General features: G+C 39.8%; 1 protein-coding gene across 1 annotated transcript; it reads right to left on the reverse strand.

Moving 5' to 3' along the window:
• Positions 1 to 10,994: 10,994 nt before the first annotated feature.
• NKX6-2 (NK6 homeobox 2) lies at positions 10,995 to 14,269 on the reverse strand. The gene is given in 11 exon segments (XM_030204804.1): positions 10,995 to 11,481; positions 11,484 to 11,589; positions 11,591 to 11,611; positions 11,613 to 11,624; positions 12,840 to 13,012; positions 13,502 to 13,505; positions 13,507 to 13,566; positions 13,568 to 13,698; positions 13,701 to 13,749; positions 13,751 to 13,852; positions 13,854 to 14,269. Coding segments are annotated over 11 exon segments (828 nt in total). The 5' UTR covers positions 13,917 to 14,269; the 3' UTR covers positions 10,995 to 11,374.
• Positions 14,270 to 24,588: the final 10,319 nt, after the last annotated feature.

The raw sequence follows: 24,588 nt of genomic DNA on the forward strand, positions 1-24,588 counted from the left end.
GGAGGAGAGAGGTCTCCTAAAAGGAGAGCATCACCCTGGTGAAGTTGGAGGTAATCCTGTAGCCAGGATACAATATCCTCTTGCACCAAGGAAGTGTCTCCAGGAGCTTCTGTCCAGGAAGGAAGGGTTAGGACAGCTGTTGTAGTTGGTGATTTATTAGACATGTAGATAGCTGGGTGGATGGTGAATGTGAGGATCGCCTGGTCACTTGCCTGACTGTTGCGAAAGTGGCAGAACTCACATGTCACTTAGATACAATTTTAGATGCGGAGGAATCAGCTGTCTTGGTACATGTGGGTTTGAATGACATAGGAAAATGTGGGAGGGAGGTTCTGGAAGCTAAAGTTAGGCTCCTAGGTAGAAAGCTAAAATCCAGATCCTCCAGGGTAGCATTTTCAGAAATGCTCCCCATTCCATGTGCAGGACCCAAGAGACAGGCAGAGCTCCGAAGTCTCAATGCATGGTTAAGACAATGGTGCAGGAATGAGGGATTTAGATTTTTTTTTAGGAGCTGGGTAACATTCTGGGGGAGGGGAGCCTGTTCCAAAAATGTATTTACAGAAATTAGGAAAGTTGGCAAATTGGGCAACATTATAATAATGGGTGATTTCAATTATCCTAATATTGACTGGATAAATGTTACATCAGGGAGTGCTAGGGAGGTAAAATTTCTAAATGTAATAAATGAGTGCTTCTTGGAGCAACTGGTCCAGGAACCGACAAGAAGGGGAGCTTTTCTGGATCTAGTCTTTAGTGGAATGTGGGGTATAGTTCAAGAGGTAACAGCAGTGGCGTACCAAGGTGGGGGCGGTCCGCCCTGGTGCACGCCTGTCTGCTCTTCGTTTTCATGCTCCCTTTGCCCCGGAACAGGTTACTTCCTGTTCCGGGGCAGAGGGAGCATGAAAACGAAGAGCCGGCAGGCGCGTGGCACCCCCCCCCCCAGCGGCGTGCACCCAGGGGGGGTTCTTTCGCCGGGGGGGGGGGCGTCACGCTGTTCCCGGGGGGCAGGGCACATCGGCGATCCGCCCCGGGTTTCAGACCCCCTAGGAACGCCACTGGGTAACAGTGTTGGATCTGCTGGGAAACGGTGATCATAATATGGTCAAATCCGAGCTGATACCTGGAGTGAAGTCACTAAGGAAATCTACTTTAGCAGCTTTTAATTTTTGAAAGGGTGACTATGATAAAATGAGGAAAATGTTTAAAAAGAAGCTGAAAGGGTCAGCTGCAAAGGCTAGAACTCTGAATCAGGTGGGGTCGCTGTTTAAAAATACCACCATGGAAGCCCAGACTAGATGTATTCCACATATTAACAAAGATGGAAAAAAGAGCAAACGACAGCCGACGTGGTTTAAAAGGTGAGGTGAAAGAGGCTATTAACCCAAAAGAACATTCTTCAAAAAATTGGAAAAAGGATCCGAATGAAGAAAATAAAAAGCAACATAAGCACTGTCATGCCAGATGTAAACCACTGATAAAGAAGGCTAAAAAGGAATATGAAGAAAAACTTGCCATGGAGATGAAAACTCATAGTAACACTTTTTTTCTGGTATATCAGAAGAAGGAATCTGAGAGGGAATCTGTGGGACTGTTAGATCAGGAAAGAGTAAAAGAAGTGCTCAGGGAGGACAAGGCCATAGTGGAGAGATTGAATTAATTATTTGCTTTGGTCTTTATGGAAGAAGATGTAAGAGATCTACCTGTACCAGAAATGATTTTCAGGGGTGACGATGCAGAGGAACGGAAAGAAACCTCACTGACCTTGGAAGTTGTATTGAGCCAAACTAGTTAAAAAGTGATAAATCACCTGGACTGGATAGTAAACACCCCAGGGTACTGAAAGAACTCAAACACAAAATTGCTGATCTGCTTCTAGTGATCTGTAACCTGTCGTTAATGTTGAGGACTGAAGGGTGGCCAATGTGATGCTGATTTTGTAAAAGGTTTCCAGGGGTGATCTAAGTAATTACAGACTGGTAAGCCTGACTTCAGTGCTGGGAAAAATAGTGGAAACTATTATAACAAATAAAATTACAGAACGCGTAGACAAACATGGTTTAATTGGACAGAGTTAGCATGAATTCAGTCATGGGAGGTCTTGCCTTACCAACATGTGGATAAAGGTGAGCCAGTTGATGTAGTGTATCAAGATTTTCAGAAACCTTTACACAAAGTGCCTCATGAGAGACTCCTGAGAAAATTAAAGTCATGGCATAGGAGGCAATGTTCTGTTGTGGATTAGGAACTGATTATTGGACAGAAATCAGAGGGTTGGATTAAAAAGTCATTTTTTTCAATGGAGGAGGGTGAATAGTGGAGTGCCACAGGCATCTGTACTGGGACCAGTGCTGTTTAACGTATTTGTAAATTATCTGGAAATCAGAACAAGTGAGGTGATTAAATCTGCGGATGACACGAAACTCTTCAAAATGGTCAAAATGCATGCAGATTGTGAAAAATTGAAGAAAGACCTTAGGAAACTGGAAGACTGGGCATCCAAATGGCATCCAAATGGCAGATTAAATTTAATGCAGACAAATGCAAAGTGATCCACATTGGGAAGAATAATCCGAATCATAGTTATCTAATACTAGGTAATGCTAGGAGTCAGCACTCAAGAAAAAGACCTAGGTGTCATTGTACACTATACACTGAAATCTTCTGCCCAGAGTGCGGCGGTGGCCAAAAAAGCAAACAGGATGCTAGGAATTATTAGGAGAGGGACGCAAAATAAGACTAAAAATATTATAATGTCTCTGTATCGCTCCATGGTACGGACTCACCTTGAATATTGTGTTCAATTCTGGTCGCCGTATCTAAAAAAAGATATAGTGGAATTAGAAAAGGTTCAAAGAAGAGCAACCAAAATGATAGAGGAGATGGAACTGCTACCGTATGAGGAAAGGCTAAAGAGGTTAGGGCTCTTCAGCTTGGAAAAGAGACGGCTGAGGGGGGAATATTATTGAGGTCTACAAAATCCTGAGTGGAATAGGTGAAGGTGAATCGGTTTTTCTGTCATTCAAAAAGTACAGAGACCAGGGGACACTCAATGAAATTGCATGGAAATACTTTTAAAACAAATAGGGGAAATATGTTTTTACTCAAATAATAGTTAAGCTCTGGAACTCATTGCCAGAGGATGTGATAATGGTGGTTAGTTTATCTGGTTTAAAAAAAAAGGTTTGAACAAGTTCCTGAAGGAAAAATCCATAGCCTGCTGCTATTGAGATGGATATGGGGGAAGCCACTGCTTTCCTTGGGATTGGTAGTGTGGAACGATGTTACTAACTGTGTTTCGGCCAGATACTTGTGACCTGAATTGGCCATTGGTCTGACCTAGTATGGCTATTCTTATGTTCTTATATTGGTTCATATCATTTCTAGTCTGAAAGGATAGGTGGAAAAGCCTCAAAATTCATTTTTCCCTGTGTCATTAAATTTCTGGGGGGTTTTTTCTAATCAAATCAGTGACCTCTGAGTTCAAAATCGCCTATCTTCCAATGAGGAGCTATTCTGCCTCGTGTAGCCAGCCCACTCCTACTTGCATCTTGTATTTCTGGCAATCTCAGTTCCTGATTAGAATAACAGGGACCAGCCCAGGACAGGCTTGGGTATTTCTGCTCCACTTCAAGGGTTGTTCTCTGATGTTTCAGTCTTGTTTTCTTATCCAGCTCTGCCTTTTGTTTCTGCCTTTGCTTTGCTTCCTGATGCCTCAGGACTCCATCTTCTTGTTAAACTCTTTGTTTCCAGTAATCCTTGTTTGTTCCTTTGTACTCAATGTACTTCTTGGAGGTACAGTGAACTTACTTTAATCAATCCTAGTCTCATCATGTTCTTGTACAGTATTGGAAGTCCCTGTCGAGTAGGTGCCCTCACCCTGACTAGGGACTTTGTGACAAGCAAAGGTAGTGATATATTGACTCAGTCACCTAAATAAAAGCTGATAGAAGGACTCAGCTAAATATGAGTGCCCATGTGGCAGCATAGTTAGCGGACAGGCCTGGGCCCTTAATAATACAGCCGCACAGAGAGTTATGTGTAAATCAAAATCATTTATTTTCATGCAGAGGAATAGCTGACCTGTTCTTTTATAGGTCAGGAGAAAACACATATGTAAAGTCACACCTTATATTCATAAGTTTTCTCCCGTGGCCTGCTCCTGAAAGACCCAAGGCATATCCTTGTCTGTCTCTCCAAAAGGCAGCACAAACAACTTGCCTTTGTCCTGGAGTCTCCAAAATGCAAGTCCTGCTTTTCAATACTCAGCATAAATGAGCCCCGCTTGGCCCTTATTTCCAAGATCACAATCCTGCTTATTTTCGAACGAGAAGGCCGGCCATCTTCCGACACAAATCGGGAGATGGCCGGCCATCTCCTGAAGCTGGTGAAATCGGTATAATCGAAAGCCGATTTTTGTCGGCTTCAACTGCTTTCCGTCGCAGGGCCAGCCAAACTTCAAGGGGGCATTTCGGCAGGGTATGGAAAAAAGAAGGCTGGCTCTGATGAGCACTTCGCCGGCTTCACTTGGTCCATTTATTTTAAGGACCAAGCTTCAAAAAAGTGTCCAAACTGACCAGATGACCACCGGAGGGTCCCCCCAGTGGTCACCAACCCCCTCCCACCCTAAAAAAAATAAATTAAAAACATTTTTTGCCAGCCTCTATGCCAGCCTCAAATGTCATACCCAGCTCCATGACAGCAGTATGCAGGTCCCTGGAGCAGTTTTAGTGGGTGCAGTGCACTTCAGGCAGGCGGACCAGGTCCATCCCCGCCCCCTACCTGTTTCACTTGTGGTGTTAAGTGTTGAGCCCTCCAACCCCCCCCCCCAAAACCCACTGTACCCATATGTAGGTGCTCCCTTCACCCCTAAGGGCTATGGTAGTGGTGTACAGCTGTGGGGAGTGGGTTTTTTTGGGGGGGCTTTGGGGGGCTCAGCACACAAGGTAAAGGAGGTATGCATCTGGGAGCAATTTTTGAAGTCCACTGCAGTGCCCCCAAGGGTGCCCGGTTGGTGTCCTGGCATGTCAGGGGGGCCAGTGCACTACAAATGCTGGCCCCTCCCACGACCATATGCCATGGATTTGGCCAGGTTTGAGATGGCTGGCCTCGGTTTCCATTATCGGCGAAAACCAATGCCAGCCATCTCAAACCCGGCCATCTCTCACATTTGGCCGGCCCCAACCGTATTATCGAAACGAAAGATGGCCGGACATCTTTTTCGATAATATGTTTCGGGACCTCTTTTTGCGGCGCCGGCCATATAGATGGCCGGCACCGTTCGATTATGTCACTCCACGTCACCCATGTTCAAAGATAAACTTGGCCTACATCAAATAAGCTTCTGCTTCTGGCAAATACAGGGTAGCAATGTCTCTTGTGGTGCTGCTCCTCTCAAGTATAGTAGCCAACAAGGACAACCTGTGAGGATTCTTTCACTTGGGGCCTCTCTGATCTGTTCTCCCAGAGGACTTTTGGCTCCCTACTTTCCCTTTGAGCCCCACCCTCCTGGCCAGACCAGCTACTACACCTATTCTTAATGTGGCCCTGCTTTACTGAGGGAGTGTTCCTAAGGAAACCCTGCCTTATACCACCCACTCCCTCAAAGCCCACAACAGTTTAAGCAGAGCTGCCAAGTTACCTAGTTCTGGAGTAAGATTTTTTGGTCAGTCCTGATTTTAAATTTACATCCCAAAACAGTGTGGGATTTGTAATTCCTGATCCCACCCATTTAAATCAGTGCAGCAAGTCCAATAATGCACCCAATTGAGGTTATCAGAAATGCAGGACTAGCCTGCAGTCTTCCTCCTGGAACTGCTCTAGATCAGGCGAAGGCAACCATGGTCCTTGAGGACTACAACTTAGGTTTTCAAGGTTTCCACAATGAATATGCATGACATTTATTTGTATGCAATGGAGAAGGTACATGCAAATCAATCTCATACATATTCATTGTGGAAAGCTTGGAAATTCAATTGGGTTGTGGCCCTCGAGGACTGTGGTTGCCCACCCCTGCTCTAGATACTCACTTCAAAGACTCATGCCATGTTCCTAACACAGTAAGTTCTGGGGAAAGTATTCTGGAAATCTTGTTAATTTTTTTCCTTGTTAAATTCTTGGACTTACAATCTTGAATCCTTGTGTGAAATTCACCATTATTACTATACTATCAGAGACTTTTACCATGCTTACTTCACACCCTGTTTGTCCAATTAGTGATCCAGTTCAGAAATGATGTGAAACCATGTCTACGAAAGTAAAGCCTTCCATTAGCCCCTTTGCCTGAAATCCTCTAGCAGCCCTTCAAGAACCTTATGATCCTTTTCCTGAAAGGTTTGATGGCCCTCAAGAAGCATTATCAGAGCTGCCAAGTTACTCAGTTCCAAGAGGGAGATTTCTGACAAGCATATCATGAAGAATTGTGGGACATGCAGCATGGATTTCAATGAGTAGAATAAGGGACTATAAATCCCACACTGTTTTGGGGTGCAACTCCAAAACCTTGATTGACCATAAAGCCCCCTTCTGTAATAATTAGGTAATTTGGCAACTCTGCATTAGAGAGGTAATAGAGGACTAGGAGTATGAAGGGAGGGAAGGGAAGGATATGGGGCAGGAGAGAGAGGACTGAAAGAGGGGAAAGGAGAAGAAAAAAGAGAGACGTGAGCTATGAGGAAGAGGGAGTGGGAGTCGGCACACCACACATACACCGCATATCCCACTATGCACCCTCTTCTCAAGGGGTTGCATTATTTGCCAAACCCATGGGAACCTTCAGTGCTGTCTGCCTACTCTTTAAAGAGCAGATGTGGTTTTTCCCTCCTCCCCTCTCAGCAAACTGTTCTCTGGGTGTGCCCTGTCCTTCAGAGGGCAGGATGAAGGCATAGGTAAAAGGGGCACGTGGCTAGGGCCCAACTTAGAGGTGGGGGGGGGGGCCTTTTCAGATGTGTAACTTAATGGCCCTCATAAGTGAGGAGCTGGCAGAATGAAGAGTGCATGGGGGCGAGGATGGAGGTGGGGGACCAGAGCCACCACTGGCAACAGAAATGTATTCCTCCCTCTCCCCTATGTATTTTCCTCCAGTTCGCAGGTGAGTTGCTTCATCCCCTGCTGGATCCATAGGAGTTTTTAAAATGTATTTATATTAATGGTTCTCAACCTTGTCCTCAGGGCATATCCAGCCAGTGAGGTGTTCAGGGTTCCCATAATGGATATGTATGAGATAAAGTTGTATGCACTCACTCAATTGTATGAAAATCTCTCTCATGCATATTCATTGTAGATATTCTGAAAACCTGACTGGCTGGGTGTGCCCTGAGGACTGGGTTGAGAACCACTGGCTTATGGGATAGGAGTCCAATGTACTTAATTGCCTAGGGCCTACCAAAGGGTTAATCCAGCCCTGCCTCTTGGTGATTTGAAATGCTCTGTTTGACCCATCTTACAGAAACTGTAGCATACATACATGTAAGTATATAGTGTGCTTTGCAACATTTTTTAAATTGTATGTTTGTGAAGAACTACTACTACTACTACTACTATTTAACATTTCTAAAGCGCTACTAGGGTTACGCAGCGCTGTACAATTAACATAGGACAGTCCCCTGCTCAAAGAGCTTACAATCTAAAGGACAAATGTACAGTCAGTCAAGTAGGGGCAGTCAAATTGGGGCAGTCTAGATTTCCTGAAAGGTATAAAGGTAGGTGCAGAAGGCAACATTGACGAGGTGGGCTTTGAGCAAGGATTTGAAGATGGGTAGGGAGGGGGCTTGGTGTAAGGGCTATAGAATAAGCATAATAAATGATCACAAAAGGTATTTTGCCTGCATTAGTTTTCATACAATTCCACAACTGATATATCATAGCAAAGACAGGGGTTTAGTGGTGCATTTTTATTATAGCCAAAATTATGTGCACAAAGGCATGTGGGGGGAAAAATAGGTCTTAAGGAAAAAAATGCAAATGGATAGATTTTGGAAGTATGGCCCTTGCAGGTCTTTTTCTGCCGTCATCTACTATTATGTATGTTACTCCGAGAAAAGTGTGTTCCTTCACTTTGGGAAAAAAGGCAGAAAATGACTGTATCCTTCTACAAGACAGAAAGTCTCAAGCTCTTACCTTTCTTAAAACCTTTATAGTATGTTGAGTTAATCCGATCTCAGCACGTCTGAGTCGAAAATATAATATGAATTTAATGGGACAGAAACTCATTTTAAGCTAACCCTTACGAAAATGTTTGCTTGGAGGGTGCACAGCTATCTGCTATTGAACGGCAATACCTAAGGCGAAGTTTAACAAGTTTAAAACTTGGTTAGCATTCATTTTGAGTAGACGAAATTGTTTGTACTTGTTGCTTATAAAAAAAAATGGCCAGATCTGATAGAAAAGAAAGCCGGTTTTGTTAGAGCTGAAACAAACGTTTGTAGGTGGCCAAGACAAGGAAGCTTATTGGACGTGAATTTGCCTATTCACGAAAATTCTTGGCACCTGCTGCAGCCGTCCTTGTAGCCCATATTTTTGGCTGCTGTTTTTCCTTATGAGAAATGAGGCTACGTGGCAAGTGAAGATTTCCAATGCTTGGCTTGTTAGCTGTGCGCCGTTTTATGTCCTTGGACTGAAATACAACGACTGAGCGGGAGAGCTGGCCATTTCATCCTTTTCAAAGCCCTCACAATGAGTCTGTGTGAGCTGTAGAAGTGTCGGACTAAGTTCACATGCCCGGGCTTCAGCTAAAACCTGCCCTGTGAATTAAATACTGCGCCAAAGGAAGCATTAACAACTTGACTTTCTGAAATTACAAAACAAATGCCTTTTATATCAGCATCTGAATGGATGAGCATGTTAGCATATTTTGGCCAAAATGCATTGTAAGAAACAAAACTTTTCAGTGTACTTAATAATGTGAGGATACTAAAATATAAAATGATATTTGAATGCATACCACTTTCCTTTCGGTACTAAATTTATAGTTTGTGATAGTAACATGAGAAAAAAAAAGTGTTTGTAATGACATGCTTGGACAAAATACAGATGTAATTCGTTATCTGTACTTATCATCCTTATTGTTAAAAGTGACAGAGGTTTTGGTTGTTCTGTTTGCAACTTGACTTTTTAGCACATTTGCGGTCGAAATTGCTGGAGAGAATATTTTTTTAATTTGCTGAGGGTGATCAAAAGATTAAAACGAGGTTTTAAAAATGACTTATTTAAAATAAAATGCTCTTGTTTTGTGTGGAAGTGGGAAATGAGTGTTAAAAATAATACGAATAAAATTTTTTAAAACGAACAACGACAGTAAATACGAACAAAAATTTAAATGATCTAAAAACGTTGGTGGTGCTCTGTGCTATACTAAAACGGAGCCTGGAATAAGCAATTTAATGTTAGTGTTTGTTTAGTGCTTTTAATTCCATGTTGTAAAGCTAGAGATTATAAAACAAGTTAAATTGCAATGTTATAAACGTTTATGAAAAACTTTTTCAATAAAGAGGTAAAAAAAAAAAAAGAAAGAAAGAAAACTAGTGTGGGAAGCCTAGGAAGAGATGAGAAATTTAGTTAAAGCTACTAAAAATCCCCTGATGTGGTGTTCACCATTCTTAACCTAGCAAACCTGCTTAAAATAAATACTAAGCACAGATTCAACTGAGAGGGTCAGGGGGAATTTCACACGTAGACTGTAGAAATTTTTAAAATGTAATACCTGCACAGCTTTCTTAAAACGTCAATTATATCATTTAATTTCTGGGAGAAGGTATGGTCTTTTTCTTTTTTTCTTAAATTCTCCGTGCATACGAATACATTATCTTGTGGCACAGAGCTGAATTTTCAGTGGACATTTAATTATCGCTATCTTAAGATGACCTTCTTGCAAACGGATAGTCGATTAAAATATTTTTTTCTCAAAACTTCGAAAAATGAAAAAAAAAAAAAAACCCTGGCAAATCCCTTATTAACATTAATAAATCATATATTTCAACAATAACAGACTAAGCAATGTCAAAGGGGGGGGGGGGGGGAGTGTCCTAAAATAGTAAAATATTGTAAACTTAACATTGTGTTTCTAGACATTGTAACAGTTTTTAAAGGCTAAATCAACCGGCCAGTGATAGCATTTTGGACTAGTTGCCTGCTCAGTCTGTATTAATTTTTTTTTTTTGGGGGGGGGGGCAGTGTTGCCTTCCTGCCTCTATGTTGACTGAACTAATTCTCTTTTTCTATCCTGCTCCTTGGAATTTCTCTCCACTTTGTAGTCAATATATAATGATGTTAATGGAAGGTTTGGGAGTCAGCGTACAGGAAGGATCCGGCTTAACTTTTCTCTACTTTGTTCACTTTCTCTGCTTTTTTTTTCTTTTCACATCATCCATTTCCAGAGGTTAAAAAACACAACTTCTCACTAAAAATCCATGTTTAAGGAATGCCAGCGTACATTCTCTTCTCGTTGTTTAATTGTCGACGATTCAGTCTTTTAGTGGCCAAAAAACCCCCCCAAAAAGTCAAATCGCCACAGCTTTGTGGAAAGCCATCCACGTTTCTACAAGTTTATTTTACGATGTGATTTCTTTCCACAATATTTTGACTGCAGCTTATTTACAAGAAAACTGGAAGGAAAATGAAGCCTAAGAATAGCGCAACAAGGTTCTAATATCCCCCCCTTTTCTTTTAATCATCATGAATGAATAAATAAATAAATAAATAAATAACTAAGCATAATAAAATATGAAATAAAAATATAAAAGAAAAGCTTGTTAAATAATTTATTGATTATATGAAGTCTCTTCAACCGCTCTGGAGACCAATTTTAAATCCAACATAAATCATGTATCCATCCATCTTTTTCTCTTTTTTTTTTTTTGTTTTTGGTGGTTTGATGCAGTTGAGCAAGAAATCCTTGGAAGAAAGAAACGGCTAAAACACCGAATAAAGAGATGAAGAACAATTAAAATGCTTTTTCTTTCCTTTTTTTTTTTTTGAATTGGAAATATACATCACAAAATTAGCAATTACCATATGTACAAGTAGCTGAACTGGAATCAGAAATCTATACAAAACAGTAACAAAGCCTGATTGTTAGGTTTAGGAAATGGTAACAGGACCTTGAAAGAAATAAGAGAATGAAAATAAAAGAGAAAAACCCAGCAATATTTATCTGCAGTCCAACTTACATCAATGAAAAGTAAGATAATTTCATAACTTATTCTGTAAAAAATATATACATCTCACATACATTTTCGGCTGTACAACACATATCACCTTTAAACATTCACTTACATTTTTTTATTTTAATTTTTGTACCCTGGTTAATTCAGCTTTTATAAAGCGCTCGGGAGGGGAGAAAGGAATACAGTCTTTCAGTTTTTCAACGTCTGTCCTTGTATCACAAAGTATCTGAGTTGTTACTGCAGGGACTAATAAGGGTTAAATTTGAGGATTTGTGCTTTTTCAATAACCTGGAGATTTTCTCGTCGTCTGAATTAGGATCAGAGGTTTGTTATATTCGTCATCGTCCTCGTTGTCCGAGCTCTCCTTCATTTTCTCGGTTTTCCGAGTCGTGCTTTTCTTGGCAGAGGCCATTTCCGCCGCGTGCCTCTTTTCTCCACTTCGTCCTTCTGTTTCTGGAACCACACCTGTTGAGAAAGCAAAGGCAAACTCAACAGTTTGTAATTCCATCTTCCATCTGTACTTGTTCCAGACGGCCTTATTTCACTTTCAGTATCTATCACTGCAATAATGCTGGTTAAAGCAGCAGAGTCCTGCAACCCAGAGTATTTTTTTGCAGGCTTTACTGCTAAGAGACAGCAAGCACACTGTGACACTTCAATGTCATTCAAAATGTATGCTAAGAGGTAAGGTGAGTAAGTTAACAGGGGGTCCCACATCAGTATTGGTCATACATAGTGATGTAAAATAAATAAATTAATTAATTAAAATAGGACACGTCCGGTTACTGCACTGTTAAAACATTTGACTCCTGATACCATAAATTAAATAGGTCTCCGATCTTCAGTTTACTATAACAATTGTACAGACCGTCAATATCAGAATCCATCCATTCATATTAAATATATTTATATTTTTCAGCATTTATCTTAAAACAATTTGCTAAAGGAAATTATTGTGTAGTAATATTTGAAATGATATGTTTTAGAAATTCTTATGGGCCATAGGTTTTGCAAACTGCTTTAAGCTATGAGTGGAAAGGCGGTGAATAAATGTGAATACAAAATACGATAAATATGCAATCATTTGCTTTCTTTATCTGGAATTAAATGTTTTAAATTAAAAAGTGAAAGACTGATAGTTAACTTGCTTTCCATTCTGACGTATTATCATAATTTAAGTACACTGATCGAATTAAGAAACCTCACGAGTAAAAATGTAACATTTTCAAACAGCAACCTTTAGCAAATGCTGTACATTATTCAACATTATGATCGACTTTTCTATTAAATTGTGAAATGAATGACGTAGTAGGAGACAGGAGAATGCAGATAAATGTACCATGTTCAGAATGATAAAAATGTGCATACGTTTACAACCCCCAAAATAAAGTTTTCCATCATTGTCTGCTACAGTTTTTCATCTGCAGGGATGAATTAAACTATAATGATCATAATAGATTTCTACAGTTCAGTCAATTGATGATCCCTCTTTACATATTTAATTTACATTTTATACCCTTCAGTACTGTATATAACCCTGTAAGGACTGCTGATGTTTGTGATTAACTACTTAAACATAATACTTGCACAATATCACACTTTCACTTACTAACACCTTGCAAAATTATTAGATATGGATGTTACCGTATTTAGCGTTCATTATGTATTTTGGCTGCTTACCTTAACTTGGCTTTCTGTCATTCCTAACGAATAAGCTAACCGAGCTCTTTCAGGACCTGCCAAGTATTTGGTTTGTTCAATGTTTTCTCCAAGGCAAAAATCTGCTGGGCCTGAGAAAGTTGGCCTTGAATGTTTCTTCTTGCCATCTTTGTCCAGAACCATTCCACCTTGTGCTAGGAAAAAAAAAAATCCCAGGGAACACCCGAAAAAGAAATAATTAGTAAAAACAACCTGCAAATACCTACCTATATCTCTGCACGTAGTGTAATCACAGTATAATTATCTGTTGCAACAAGCTTTAAAATGGATTATGAGCGCGAGAAATATTGCACAATGTTTTTATGTATTCTCTGAGAATAAACATATCAAATACAAAATTACCTTGTTGTCTGTCTGTCTGAAATATGTCTCAGGTGTAATTGTGAAAACTAATGAAGATATTTTAATATTCTCTGAATTACCTTTCTTGTAAAAAGGTAAACAAGCATTTATAGATCTAATAATTAAAGGTTTACTATAACTTGATTTGCTATAATTGTTAAATTAAATCTAGTACATAAACACCAGCGTTAAACTGGAAATTACATAAAAGCACTAAGAAAAATCACACTAAATTATTTGCAAAAAGTTTCCCGATCGGAGAGGAGAAGGAAAGCAATTACTGGGAACAGGCAAAGCGGGGATCTCTCCAGGGAGAGCTCTGCATGACTCCAGGCCAGAAGATGGGAGGTTCTACCGGGCAGCTCGGCCAGTGGCTTTGGATACCTGGACACAGCAGCCGGGTTAAAATACATCCCAGTGGAAGTGGCGAGTCCATTAATACGGGGGAGTCCAGATAGCAGATTGCCGGCGGCACCTAAGGTCTGCCCAGGATATCATTTATTCCGTGCGTGGTTCCCAGGGGAATCTGGCGTTGAAAGCGGCGAGAGTCGGATCTTGAAGCCCGAGGGGTTCTGTAGCGCGTAAGGGAATAAGACGTCTTCATCTCGCCTGTTATGGAGGGCAGCCAGCGGAAGTAGTGCTTAGAACAAATGCGCTCTGCCGGTTACTAGAATCCATCTGCCCCACAGCTAACATTTGTGAGCATCAAGGAAGTAAATCAAACTCCACTGTTTTAACAACCCTCCAAGCACCCGGGCTCTGCAGGTTTTGGAGTGATAAGAGAAGAAAAACAGCAAGACCAGAGCAACAAAAACCTCCAAAGTTTCTCTTCAGGGAACCTTCAATGTGCCACGGATTGCAAGAGCGCTTCAAGTTTCTCTGGGCATAATGCAAAACGCCGCGGAAATCGGTGCCGGAAGCTGTCCTGCAGCGTAAAAGCGCTCCGGGAGTGTCCCTGGTGAGTTGGTTTGCGTGTGTCCAGACTGAAAATCCACTAGGAAGTAAAAGAATCCGGCCGCCTTGCCCCGTTTTGACGGGCCCGATAAAACCGAGTTCCTGCAGAAATTGACTCCGAGCTGAGACCAGAGCTGTACACTGGGCACTGATAACCGCAAAGCCACCTGCCCGGCGCGCCCGCCGATTGGCCAGGCCTGTAGCAGGGCGCGTTCTGATTGGTCAAGAGAATGGAACTCCTGTCCTTCACTTTGCATCCACGTCATTCGAACGAGAGCCACACTAAATGAAGGTCTTATTATAAAGTCAGGTACTTTAAATGGCTGTAAATCTACCCACTGATTTATCTCTCGGGCGACTAAATAAATTCCATTGAATGGGAGTTTAGTTAGGCTAAAGGTTTAACAGGAAATCAGATCCAAAAAAACAGCGCTCACTTTTTTTTTATCACAACGGAATAATGCAGATTCTTTTGATTAAATTGCAAAGCATCACTTTAAAACTACAAAGAGACTGATACATCTTCCTGATAGACTATAAGAGGAAACGTTCATTATTGGTACAAAATAAGTATTTTCGAACTATAGAGAATTCAATATTATATGTTTGTAAGTATGCTTGGAATAAGCAATAGGCCTCAGGCGTTTATGCTAGATAACGCCTGCGATATAGAAGCAGCATAGACAGCTCGAGTGTTTGTAGTAAAGTGTCATGGTGTTTTTAAGTCCACTGCAGCTTCTTTAAATCTAAATTGTTTCATAAGGATTGTAAATTATTTTCTTGTCCACTTCTGCTTTTTAGTCAGTGGAATTTTTATTCACTTTTAGGAGATTCCATGTGTCTGAGATGCTAAACAAAACTGTAGCGTTTTATCTGTCTAATTGTTTAACTACCATCTAGTTTATTTTATATATTCCAATATTTATAGTTTGGAAGTATAAATTTCATTGTTTTAATATTCTTTAGGCACGCTGTTAAAGTGATACTGTTTTACGGATTTTAAGAGCATTCTTAATACAGGACTAATTGAAAGCATAGTTGCAATAAAGCAAAAGCACTGTAGTTATTAAATGGAACGTGTTTTATATGCTTTGAAAAGTGTAGATATTGACATTAGGTTCCTCTTACTTGGTTAGCAGATCTTATCTGTGCTGTTTTTGTTTTGGTTGAAGAGTTTTAGATAGTTCATTCATGTAAAATTTGGAACTCTATTTCCAAAGAAATTTGTACTCTTCCGGGGCATCTCTCCTTTCTTAAAGCTCCAAAAACTTATTTTTATATGTATTTTAATATATGATCTGATAATTTACACCAAATGATCTTTGTATTTCATATCTTATTGTAATAGAATTGATACCTTTGAAATATCAGGTAAAATGAAGAACCAAAACGAAAAAAAAAGTTAAAAAAAATGGAAGTATGTAGGGATAACTTAAAATAATAACTTACTATGCTTAAATTATACTGAATCTATTCACCTTTACATTCAGTGATAGACTAAAATTTCCTCATTATTTTACACCATTCTTTGAAATAAGTATTTTTTCCGTGCTTTCTCTCTCTCTCTCTCTCTCTGACATACACCTCCAATTCAAGAGCTATGCCTAATGCACATTTTATAAATTCTAGCACTGGAATCAATATGAAAATGATTTAAAATGCTATATATAGTTAGTTTGTTTGTTTGTTTGTTTTGTTGTGTTCAATAATCTGATAGGCGTTGTTTTCACTTGTGGGTGATGGTAAAGCAAGTACCTGGAATATATAAATAATTTTCTGCTTCTTTCCACTTTGTTGTGTAGATGATCGTGGCCTTCTTCTTGCTCCCCAGACTCTCTGAGAATGATCTGCTCCTTTCAGAAAAGGTGGTGTTGATATTAGCTTTGTGATCAGCAGCCCACGGTGAGCAATTGTAAATATAAATGAAGCACAAAAAAATGAAATTAATATATACATTTCACAGTTTAGCTGTTAAAAACTGCAAATCTTCTGTATCATAAACTTAACCTTTGTATAAATTTAGTAATATTTTTCAAGAGACTTTGCTGCAACTTACAACTAGTCCATGATATAATGGAATGGTGTATAAAACAAGTAAAGACTTCATAGCAGCTTTGCAGAAAAAGATGATTTAATGTATTTTTCTTTGCATAGGTATATTTTAAAAAGATGTTTAATTTAGTTAATGTTTTCCCCTTCTTGGCAGTTTCCACGTCTCATTTTTTTTCCTTTTGGCCTAGAGGTTAGAGCACCGGTCTTGAAATCCAGAGGTGGCCGTTTCAAATCCCACTGCCCCTCCTTGTGATCTTGGGCAAGTCACTTAACCCTCCATTGCCTCAGGTACAAACCTAGATTGTGAGCCCTCCTGGGACAGAGAAATATTCAGAGTACCTGAATGTAACTCACCTACTGAAAAAGGTGTGAGCAAATCTAAATAATTAATAAATAAATAAATACATACATACATAAGCTAATTCTACCTGTCTGTCTTTGAACAATTTTTAAGGAAGCAGGTTCACTCTCCTTTTCAGCAAGTCCAGAATCTGTTTTACAAAATTATTGTCAAAATTAGAGGCAGATATGCAAATTAGATCATATTTATTATTGTATCCTTTATTGGTGAGTTTCTAGTTGGTGGTCTAAAATGCTAAAAAAAGAATGAATTTGCAAAGAGGAAAACAGGAATTTAATAACGCCTATAGCTGCAGACAAGACTATTGTCTTATTCTGGCTTGAGTTTTCAACCTTCATAAAAGCAAGTAACTAACCACATATTTATGTATGAGAAGAAGCTGTAGCATCCTGTGGCTTGGAAGGTTGTGATGTCTCTATTTTATGCCAAGGGAATAATATGGTACTCTGACCTCTTCCTAGTTTGGATTTTACTGCTCTGACCCAGAACATCTTTATTTACCTTGGAATTTTCACATTTCCAAATGATTTCTCTTTTACACAAACACTTTTCTACTGACCGCCCAGAACCTGTGGCTTCCGCTTTTTTTTTTTTTTTTTGGTGGATTTTGATACCTGGAGAAATCAAGGCTAAAAGTGTAGATGAAAGACATCACTTACTACAAGTCTGTGGCCAATCTAGTCCTTGTGGAAAAAAAACTTCGACAATTACAAACGCCACAGCATACTGATCTTAATATCTACCTGGATAAATATTACTTATTTGAAGGAAGAACCTGTTAGTAAAACCTGGTTTTTAAAAGGAGACCACCCCACAGATTTATAAGCAGTAACAGTTCCCTTTTAGCAGGTGTGCTATCACAGTATCGGTCCTCATCTTAAAGCAGTTTCTTGCAGTTGTGACACATTTGTGACTTCCCGACATATAAATGAGCTCAGTTTCCTTTCCTCCTATCCTGCGCCTCCAGTTTGCAATTTCTAGAAGTCTCAGCTAATTGTAATCCTCAGAATGACAGGTTTGGATCTGAAGAGGTTTCTCCTGATGCCGCAGGTATCAGATCGCTTTTCAGTTTTCTGGAACATTTACAGTGCCCTGATTTTAATTGACTTATTTTGAAGGGAGAAGCAAGGTGATTTCAGGCGTCTTTACGCTTATTAAACTGGAAGAAGCAATGTGGATGCTGTGTTAGTCCAGCTGCATGCACGGAAGTAAAGGATAACAACAAAAACGTATTAGATAGTGAAACCTTCAAATTAATACATGTCTTGACTGGCTTTTGGGAACCACATATACTGGCTATTCAGAATAATTCCAAACAAACAAAGAGGTCTTTTCCGATTCTGGGTTCCTGCTGTAAGGCAGGAATCGCGTTTTTCTTCCAAAAGCCTGGACTTTGAATAATCTTTACACTGCGCAATTACACGCCTAAGTGCTAAGCAAAAACTCTGAACACATCTTAATATCCGTAGGGCTAAATAATGGAATTTCAAGAATGCATATTAAACAATACCATATAATTTATTTTGGTCCTCTGTTTTCCCCTTTTAGCATTTTAATTTTAAAGCATACTTAATTATCTGGAGAACAGAATGATAACGTACTGTACATTCCAAAGTGTGCATGAAGTAGGAGGTTGGTTTTGGAGGGTTTTTTTTTTTTGTGTGTGTGTGTGTGTGTGAACTTTCCCCCCCCCCCCCCCCCCCCCATTTATTCTGTGTTTTTCTTTTGATTTCTTGATATTCTCTTCAGTACACTGCAGGTTGCGTTACAGCTATAACGAGACAATGTGAAATATCGACATAAATTGATGTTAAATCCATGCAGCATACAAAACAAACAACAATTCCAATATGTTTTCTTGGATATTTGGATATGTGTGTCTCCAGCGCCTCCGATTATTCCTGCAGCATTTTGGAGTCATCTTCCTGCCATTATGTTGGCATCTTTGACTAGGTTTTGACATTCTGCAAGACTGTACCTTCCCATTGACTGATTGATAGATTTGATGCTTTGAGACTGCTATTAGACCCCTGACGCAGACGGTTTCGCCGAAACACAAACCGTGTTGGGTCTCATCAAATAAAGCACTGTTGTGACGCCCCCCCCCCCCCCCCCCCCCCCATTCTTGAAGGCTCCTTGTGCTCTTTTCTGCTTGTGTGCTTTTTGGACTCCCTCTCATACCTGTCCTATAAGCAGACATAAGGTATAAGCCAGACATTAAAAGAGCATTCAGTAGAATTCAAGAATTCATTTAAGTGAATATACCCGTACATTTAATTATGTCAATATGTGGACTTGTTAATTTATTTATTTGAGAAGGGAGGGACAGGATCTGCTTCTATGAGCTGCTTACACTGATCTCATACCGATAGAATCAGGAACAAAACCCCCACAGCAAAACCTAGGGACCAGTTTAAAGGAGCTCTTTGTTTATGAAGAATGGACTGCCTATTACCATCAATTCTATTTCTAGACTGGAAGAAGCAGGCCTCTTAGCCTATTACTTCAAGGCTGAATCTATTAACACGAAATCTGCCACCCTGACACTGCACTTCAGGGGCTTACTCTATAGCTGGACTAGTCTGTGTTAATCTCAATATATGACAAGCAGTGGGCACTGCTCTTAAGAAAACGTTTGGGTATTCTTCTGCAATGGAAACAGCAATGGATTTCTGTACATTTCCTATTCTTTTTAAAGTGTCACTGAAGGGTACAGCCAACTCTACAAATATAACAAACTTGTATTGATTTTAATTCAGTTACAAATATAGCTTTCCAGTTTTAGATTTAATTTTTTTAAAATTTATATTTGCAATGAATGAACCACACTTCTATTTTTGTTAACCGTCTTATTGCTGTATGTGTGATTATAACTCATGTCTGAATACTTCATTCTTTCAGATATTCTTTTGAGAAGTTCCCAATAACATTGATTAAATGCGAGGGAGTCCTAACTGGCAATTTGCTTCGCTTTCCTTCCACTCCAATTAGAAGGAGAGTTGTAAAATCTATCCTAAATAAGAGCAAAACCAATATCAAGATGAGAATCCTTCTCGTGACCACTTTCAGATTAGTGCTAAACACCTCGCCCTAAGCTAGCAGGGTAACTTATACCTTTCATCTCTGACACTAGTAACATTAATTATACATTTGCCGTGTTTATTGACTCTTGTAGTCTAATACCCAGAAGTTTTCTGGGAGGAAATATACAGCTATACTCTTTTCTAGGCTCTATGTGTGATAAACTTGATTTTATATCTTTTTTTTTTTGGCACTCTGATGAGATCTAACCTACTAGAAAGCAGCATCTGTTTAAAGACCAGAGCAGGATTGTTACAGAGAAGGGCCAGAGGGAGATATTTTTGTAACAATTTGCCTCGGGATGGGTTAGTCAAAGAGCAGCTAGAGGTTTCACTTTTTTACAGCTTAAGACTCTCTGGGAAAGCTGGATTTTATTCTCACATGGCAGAGCAAAGTTGGAAGTGCATACAGGCGGTGGCCAGCCACAGGGTTTCTCCAGAGTTGCCAAGTTACCCATTCCAGGTGGGAGCCTTTTTTTGGCTGGTCCTGGTTTTAAACTTATCTCCCAAAGCACTGTAGTATTTGTAGTCTGTGATTCTCGCCATGGAAATCAGGGCTGCAGGTCCCATAATGCACCAGGATGAGACTGACAGAAATCCAGGACCGGCCAAACAGTCCCTCGCGCTCTCTCTCTCTCTCTGTGTCCTGGAATGGGTAACTCTGCTCTGCTCCTCTATATGGATGGAGCCTGGAGAGGATAAAGTGCTCCCTTGCTTTATGACCTTATATTTTACCCTCCTCCCTCCGGTTGCCTTAATGAGTGATGCCATTCCGTGCAAGAACAATAAAGTGTGAAAGGGCCACCTGCCGTCTTGATTATTTGGAGAACTAAGAGAAAAGCGCTTTGCAAGACAGAAAAGAAAGGACTCATAAACACCAACAATAGGTATGTAAACGTAAAAGAAACTCATGATATAGAGAGTTTGCAGGCGGGGGGATAATAATCCATCAGGATATGGAATACAGATCCATACCAAAGAACTATTAACATGTTTGGAAAGCTTAATTTAATTAAGAGCCTTTAAGCTAGGAAAAAAACAATTGGTAAGTAATTATGGTAGGTTAAAAGGGCATGACATCTCTACAGTATGGGCGTTGTAAAAGGGGACTATTAGGAGACAACACTGTACATGGAAAATAAGAAGGTGAGTTTTGTGATATAGAAAGGGGGGGCTGGCTATATGGACGCCGATCTCCAGCAAAATCTGACCCCCCAATGAGGATTTCTGCCTTGCCACTGGACAATGGCGTTATTTAATCAGGCTCAGGGTGCCTGCGGCCAGAAGAAGCTGCATACAGTTCATGGACCCTGACTGAAGAGTGCTAATGGGGAATCCCCCCACCTTCCAGGTATTTGCAAATGAAGATTCTTTGTATGGACGTAAAAGCTACTTCCAATTGAACTGGAAGGAACACGGGGGGGGGGCAGAAAGGGAACACAAACATTGCTTCTTCTATCTTTATTTCAATTGGGATAATAATGACAGCCCCTCTGGGGGATGGCTCATAGTCCTGACCTGCAATAGGCGAAGTAATATCTAATACAAACGACCCTAAAAAGCCAATGATTTATTTGTTCTGATCTGTTTAAAAGCTTTATGAGAGGCCTTACCAACTTTAGAGGTCCATTTTCATTAGGTGTTTCATTCAGAGCTACCGCCATTAGCTAGATTTCTAGAGAGAGAGAGATAGTTCTTGTATAATAACAGAACCAATATTTTTGCAAATTTTATTTTAATTAATGCATTAACGATATCCCCATCAAAACCCCCCCCCCTGCGGATACAGAGGGATCTTCTGTTTGTGCCTGTAGGAAACTCCTTCCTGTAAATCAGAATCAGCATTTCGCATGCCTTTTTGTTCTTATTATGGGAATATTTACATTATAGGCTTTTACCTGATTGGCGTGTTAGTAGTTAATAAACCTTTGAACACTTATTAAAGTTCAGGACTATTCTGGGCTCTCTAAAGTCTCATCCGTTCCAGCCCTAAACCACTTGCTTAACATTTTAGTCAAGAGTTAAATACTGACCCTCTGTTCCCACTCCCAGTCGCAATGCTTTTCCGTGAGTTGCAGTTTTTAAAGACCCGCAAATGTTCACTCGAGAATGAAATAGGACCGTTCTCTTTTGTTTAAGCGATAGAAATCATGTAGCTTAACAAATGACTCGGCTGTCAGCAAGGCGTCCGTTTCTGACTTGTGCTTTGTAAGCAAGGCTGTTCGTTTTAAGATTTCATTTACTCATTTTAAAATTACCGTTCCACTCACCAGAGTTTCCTCAGCTGCCTCAAGTTTCTACAGACAGGTTGATATGTTAACTATGAACACCAAAATATCTAAGCGTGTTCTGGAAACACGGAACTATTTCCATTACGGGGGGGGGGGGGGGGGGGGCTTTGGACGTGTACATGAAAGAAAAACGATTAACTTTCCATGAAATGACTGCGGCGTCTACAGCGCTTTTTTCACGTTATCTGCTTAAAAATAAAATTCCTCAGGACGCGTTTTCTTCGGAAATAGCTGCTAATCACGCAGAGAGCCAGGACAATTTGCCTTGTTTGAAAACCAATCAAACCATCTAGACTCCCGGGTCTCCCTCCTCGCCAAGTCGAGTGCTTGAGCTGCAGGGCTCGGGTCGCGTTGCTTCTGGCTCCTGCTCCTCTAGACTAGCCAACGGGAGCAACCATTAAGCTCCCTCGCCTCCAGCTCCGTTTTGTGGCGCTGACTTCAGACAGATCTTATGATCAAATACTCTTTTTACCTTCAATTACTCATTTAACAGTGGAAGTCCATTTGATACCACTATACCAGCTATGTTAGCAGCAGAGTTCACAAAAAATGACCTTTGGAGAAAGAGAGAGAGAGAAAAACAGAAACGATCTGGACGGCAGAAATCAAGATCCTCAAGGATGGAGTTTCCTAAGAAGTGCTCGCAGCGTCGTCTAGTGGAGAAACGAAGACACTGCAAGACTACTGTGCACTGTCCAGGCTCTCTCGACTTGTGCAACGTTGCGGTAAACATCACGGGGAATTTATTTGGTGGCCAGGTGCATGTGAAAAGTACTTCCACAGGGACCCCTGTGCCTTCAGCCTTAATTAAAATCACAGGACGATTTCCTATGAATGCTGAAAGCGTTTACAGAGAGGTGTTAAAACAATTCAGTTTTATTTCCGCGTCAAAAATAACAGCTGATTGTTTCGGATAGCCGCAGAACGCATTTTAATTTACAAGTGTTTCATAAATGTATAACTTGAACGTAGTTTCTTTTATAAAGTAAATCAGGCAATTTTTTGTTCAAGTCTTTACAGGAATTGGGTTAGAAATACACAGGAGACAGCAGTGCAACAAGGTCTGGCAGAATTTTATGCAATTGTTTTTGTGGGTTCACTCTCCTGTTTGTCTTCGATGTATTAAAAAAATGTACCATTTATTCCTCAAACACACAGAAAAATGTTGGGATACGATGTCAAATGCGTTAATCCAGTACGATTTTAGGAGTAAAGAAATGTCAGGATTTTTCAGTTTCCAGGATAGTCCGGTTCAAATCCCGCTGGTGGTCATTTTGATCTGGGCAAGTCACTCAACCCTCCATTGCGTCAGGTACAAACGTACTGTAGGCCCTCTGGGGACAGGAAAATACCCATTGTACCTTAATGTAACTCATCTGGTGTGAGCTAAATAAAATGTAATATATTAAAAACAGAGTAACAAAAAAGGAGAATGCACACGTTTCGTGCCTCATAAACTAACCAGTGATACAGAATATTCCAAATATTATAGCTTCTAATTAAAAAAAATAACTCTAATAGAGTTTGTGAAGTGATAAAAACTGGATGAAAAGTGAAAATTAGATGCAAAATATCATTGAAGACAAATAGTTTATAAGTTAATATCGTATGGTTCTTTCAAATGCTCATTAGGACACAGGTAAAGGGTGAATCTCAGTCTTCTAATGACGCCGATTTTTGAGTTCGTTCGTAGCTAAGAGTGTTTAAATGTGATATAAGATACGTTTACATTTATAAGAAAAATACTGAAATGGATTATTTTTTTTTTCTACTCTGATCTGATGCAGACAAATTTGTAAACTGTACGACAGAACTGTTAAATGACAAAGTAGAAAGGTAGAAGCTTTTAAAATCCGTTCTGAAAAACAGGAAGTGCCCGGTGAATACAAAAATGTAGAGCAACCAAGTGACCCAGACTAATTAAAATAAAGATAGTAAAAGGAAGCGATCAAGGGAAACATATTTACCTTTTTAAAAATTGGGAACGCCAGTTGCAAAAATTTCCGTTCACAACCTAAAGATCTGGGCATTGTCATCAACTCTGATTTGCACTATTCAAGATCTATTGTATAACTATATTTTTAATTATTTTATTCTTTTGTTGCGGTAAGCATTTTCCTCCAAAGAGATTCAAGAACCTAAACAGTGTAATGATTTATTTCCATAGTCAAATCAATCATTGCTATCATACCGCTGTGATCTGGCAAGCAGGGGAAATTATTCTTCTAGCATTCTCTGAGGCTACCGCTTGCTTTTTTATATTAAAGAGAAAAGATGGTATGAAACACACGCGTAAGTAGATTAAATGTTAAAGTTATTTTTTTTCTCGTTCGCAAATCATAGTGGTTATATTTTGGCAGTTAAAATAGTGCATTTGTTCTTTACGATATACTATAATGTGCATTTTTCTTCTACAGGTCTCCTGTTTTCTAGTTTCTACTTTAAATACGATTTTTCTGTGCTGATGTTTGGATTTTAGGTTTTTTTTAAAAACAATAATGCCCTGATAGGTAGCTGAGTCAATGGCTATATAACTGGGAAACGAAGCCATAAAACAGGCAGGTAGGTAAATACCATTTGAACCTCATTGTGGTGTTGAGATGTTCCTTAGACCACAAACTAGGTCGAAA

This window comes from Microcaecilia unicolor, chromosome 5 (assembly GCF_901765095.1).
Source record: "Microcaecilia unicolor chromosome 5, aMicUni1.1, whole genome shotgun sequence".
NCBI lineage: Eukaryota > Metazoa > Chordata > Amphibia > Gymnophiona > Siphonopidae > Microcaecilia > Microcaecilia unicolor.